At 37.2% G+C, this 2,963-nt stretch overlaps 1 protein-coding gene across 1 annotated transcript in view; it reads right to left on the reverse strand.

The window, feature by feature from the left end:
* Positions 1–884, reverse strand: part of LOC115236867 — a 4,369-nt gene extending 3,485 nt beyond the window's left edge. Inside the window, exons 1-2 of the mRNA XM_029809589.1 lie at positions 869–884; positions 204–729 (exon numbers count right to left, since the gene is read on the reverse strand). Coding sequence (XP_029665449.1) covers positions 204–729; positions 869–884 — 542 coding nt within the window. The remainder of the gene's footprint in view (positions 1–203; positions 730–868) is intronic.
* Between the last annotated feature and the right edge of the window lie 2,079 nt (positions 885–2,963).

Genomic DNA, 2,963 nt, shown 5'->3' on the forward strand with positions numbered 1-2,963 from the left:
TTCCGATTATAATTGTTGAACGTGAGCCACTTGTCCTTATCGCTCGGTAATCGGATAGCGCACTCGTTCATCTCTCGACAGTCCACCGTATGTGATTGTAACTTGCCATTCGAATCAAAGTAGTGTAAACATCTGTAAAAGAAATAATTTTTAATTTTTTGTTGCATTATATCTACAATGTGATTAATTAAATATATACGTACCGATCGCAGATATATTTTTGACCATTATGTTTGCTTAATTGCGAGCTCACGAGCCTGGATAGATTCTTGATCCACGCGAAATGTCTAACGTTGTTGTCTTCAATGTACAGCAAGTTGACATGTCTGTCTCTTTTCAGCTCACTCAGACGTATCGGGACAATGTTCTTTTCCTCGATACTATATACATTGATTGAGATATCGTTGGCAAGTTCAAATTTTTTAATTTGATTCGCAGTCACTGGAACCTCAATGTCCTGGAGATTCAGCACTTTCGTATAATGAGGATACAAAGATTCCCGATCCACTTTCAATTTAGCTGGATGTAGAGCGGCGACCACAGACCACGCGAAACACGCATTGTCATTAGATTGCACGATGATCACCGCTCTCTTCATTATTATCGCCCGCGGTAATTTTATGTGACATCCCGCGCGCAAAGGATTATATTTATTTATATTTACAGTTAAATCGAGTATTCGCGACAATGCCCACCCGCTATCGCGTTCCTGAAATTCTTCGAGCGATGCTAGACGATTTTGTCATGTTTTGACACGCGCGTTTGAATTCTGATATCTAGGATGATGTCATCACGAAGCAGCCGCACATCGGCGCTTGAAAATTTTATATTACGTTGTATTTTTTGTGCATTCCGCTAACTCTTACACCTGGGGGTGATGTCATCGCGAAGCAGCCGTACATCGGCGCTTGAATGGAAAAATTGAAAAAAAATATCGCGTCGGCAATAATCCTCACCACGTTGCAATTTTGCAACGCTAATACATATTTTAAATATGTTTAATACGTTCAGTATTGCATCGACCACTTGTGTGACGGGGCAATCAAATAATATTGCTTTTTGACACATGGAAATCGCTGATGCAAAAACGTGGGGACGTTGAACAGCTTCTACAATCGACTGAAATCCCATTGCGGGTCCGAGATTTAACATTCGAAGCTATTCTTCATGATGCTTGTAATAAATAAGTTATTTTACTATTTATCTTGTGAATTTAATTATTTATCCCATCCTTTATGTATGAATAAAAACTGTGTAATAGATATGCACAGTCTGCAAAACTTAAATCTTTCTCTCGACATACTCTGCTTAAGATGTAGAAAAGTGATGAGGTAGGTGAGACGTGATACTCCAGTTAGAATGAGACAAAATATATGAAATTAAAATATATATAATCGGGAGGAGTGTGCAATGTTATAGTACGCAACCGTCTACGCCCTTACGACGATCTTAACAATATGTGTTATGGCTGACGAAGAAGTTATAGTTATTGATGATGACGAGGATATCATTCTCGAAGATGGCAATTTGATGGCATTTGAGAATTTGTTGGACGATTCATCAGACGAAGACCGCGTACTTTCGGAGGATTCCGATTACAATAGTGATTGAAGTATTGATATTATTACGGACATAAAGCAACGTACTTTAAACCGAGTTGAAATAAATAGTTTAGGTGCGGTGAAAATGTGCTGTATATACTTTTATTATAAAAGTGACGTCAATGAAAAATTTTGCACAGACAGTTTTATGCGAATTTCAGACTTATTTTCGAATATTCGTGTTGTGCGAGAACATGAAAGTGCAATTTATGCACTAATCCTGGGATTGTCTTGTGCAGAGTGTAGAAAACCGCTGTATCAGATAATGCCCTGCAATATGTGTTCAATTTGCATTGTATAAGCTGGACAAAAACTTGTGTTGTGAAAAAGACGAATTGCAAATATGGAGAAACCCAAATACATTGCGCGATTAGAACAATATCTATGGGAGTTTTACATAGAGGTGGAGTCGGCGTGTTCATGCGGGTTATGGGAAAGAACGTGCCTTGAGTGTCTCGAGTGGTTGGAAGAACAGTACCGACTCGCGATATTGACAACAGAGGCGCGGAATTCATTCGCTGTTTGGCAGAATCGCGCGACTTGAAAGTTTAAGACATTCGTTACGCAAACGTTACAAACCCATAGATGTCCGTGTCCCGGCGCTGTCTACAAACACTCCTGTGACTTCACTTGTACAAATGGTACAAGGCCGAGAAATCGGCTTGAGGAAATCTAATACAATAGATTTGGATCATCGTCTGAGAGATCATGAAGAAGTGATGTACAAGGAATGGGATTTTGATATATAAAATGCAGCTGACGTCTCGTTATGAACCGCATTCAAATACTCGAAGAATTAATTGTAAGTATCTTCTTTTTTAAAATTTATATTAGATTGACTACTTTTAAGGATTTTTTTTCTAGTAGATAATTGTTTTTTTTTAAATCGCATTATTAACATCACAAAGTACATAATTTGAACTACCTTTGGTGAAATTTTTGTTAAAAGATATTAATATTTATAACTACAATAGCCAATAGTTTGGGCCCCCTAAAAAAAACGGGCGCATGGATAGCGGGGCAACGAAAACTCCAAAACAAAAAAAACAAGGATTTTCTTAAAATATAAGACAATAGCTTCAGTTGCACGTATGGATTTAAAAAAAAAATGATTTGTTACAAAATGGCGGACTTTTGAAGAAAAAAATTCCTAAATCGGTGAGACATTGACCTCTGGTTTTTAACAATACAAAAAAACAAATTATTCAATCGAAAATTCCATATGTGCAACTGAAGCTATTGCTTTATATTTTAAGAAAATCCTTGTTTTTTTTATTTTGGAGCTTTCGTTGCCCCGCTACGCGTGTGCTCGTTTTTTTTTAAGGTGGCTCACACTATTGGCTATTGTAGCTATAAATATTA

This window comes from Formica exsecta, unplaced genomic scaffold (genome assembly GCF_003651465.1).
Source record: "Formica exsecta isolate Colony F162 unplaced genomic scaffold, ASM365146v1 scaffold1127, whole genome shotgun sequence".
Classification (NCBI taxonomy): Eukaryota; Metazoa; Arthropoda; class Insecta; order Hymenoptera; family Formicidae; genus Formica; species Formica exsecta.